General features: G+C 64.4%; 1 protein-coding gene across 1 annotated transcript in view; it reads right to left on the bottom strand.

Moving 5' to 3' along the window:
- Nucleotides 1-228: 228 nt before the first annotated feature.
- Nucleotides 229-562, bottom strand: part of LOC104284882 (SNF-related serine/threonine-protein kinase-like) — a 3590-nt gene continuing 3256 nt past the window's right edge. The window contains exons 4-5 of the mRNA XM_009883259.1: nucleotides 458-562; nucleotides 229-370 (exon numbers count right to left, since the gene is read on the bottom strand). The exon at nucleotides 458-562 is cut by the window's right edge and continues 9 nt beyond it. Coding sequence (XP_009881561.1) covers nucleotides 229-370; nucleotides 458-562 — 247 coding nt within the window. The remainder of the gene's footprint in view (nucleotides 371-457) is intronic.

Below are 562 nucleotides of genomic sequence, written 5' to 3'. Positions count from 1 at the left end.
CAGGGGAGGCAGCCGGGAGCCCGTGGCGAGGCCGCCTGGCAACTCCGTGAAGGGTAAGATACCGCCGGTGGTGCCCACGTGGCCGAATGTGTCCGCTAAGTTGGTCCTGAGCAAGGGGAGGGATGGAGATGTCATTACCCAGATGGACATTGCAAGGGCCGCAGCGAGGACGGGGATGGGAGATGGACAGGGACCCGGGGTGGCACGCGGGGGACGTGGGATGGGGGCTCACCTGCTCTGCACCTCCTTGGCCAGGTTGTAGACAAGGCTGAGGCGGTGGCCCTGCTTCTCCTGCTTCTCCCGCAGCATCCTCTCCGCCAGCAGAAAATATGTGGCCGTGATGTGGTTGTAGCGGTCAGCTTCCAGTGCCCTGCATGGGACAGAGGGACCCACATCAGCACGCGAGGGACGTGCTCGGAAGGAACCACCCGCCTCGGCATCCCGCCCCGTCACTCACTCCTGGATGGTGTCCCGATCGGCGATGTTGCCGCAGGTCATGGCCTGGAGGATGATTTCGTGCTCTTCCTCAGACACGCGCTTGTGGGAGGTGAGGGGCAGCAGG

Source organism: Charadrius vociferus, unplaced genomic scaffold, assembly GCF_000708025.1.
Source record: "Charadrius vociferus isolate BGI_N301 unplaced genomic scaffold, ASM70802v2 scaffold964, whole genome shotgun sequence".
Lineage (NCBI taxonomy): Eukaryota > Metazoa > Chordata > Aves > Charadriiformes > Charadriidae > Charadrius > Charadrius vociferus.
The sequence above is the reverse complement of the archived record's forward strand: the minus strand, read 5'-3'. Positions and strand labels throughout refer to the sequence as shown.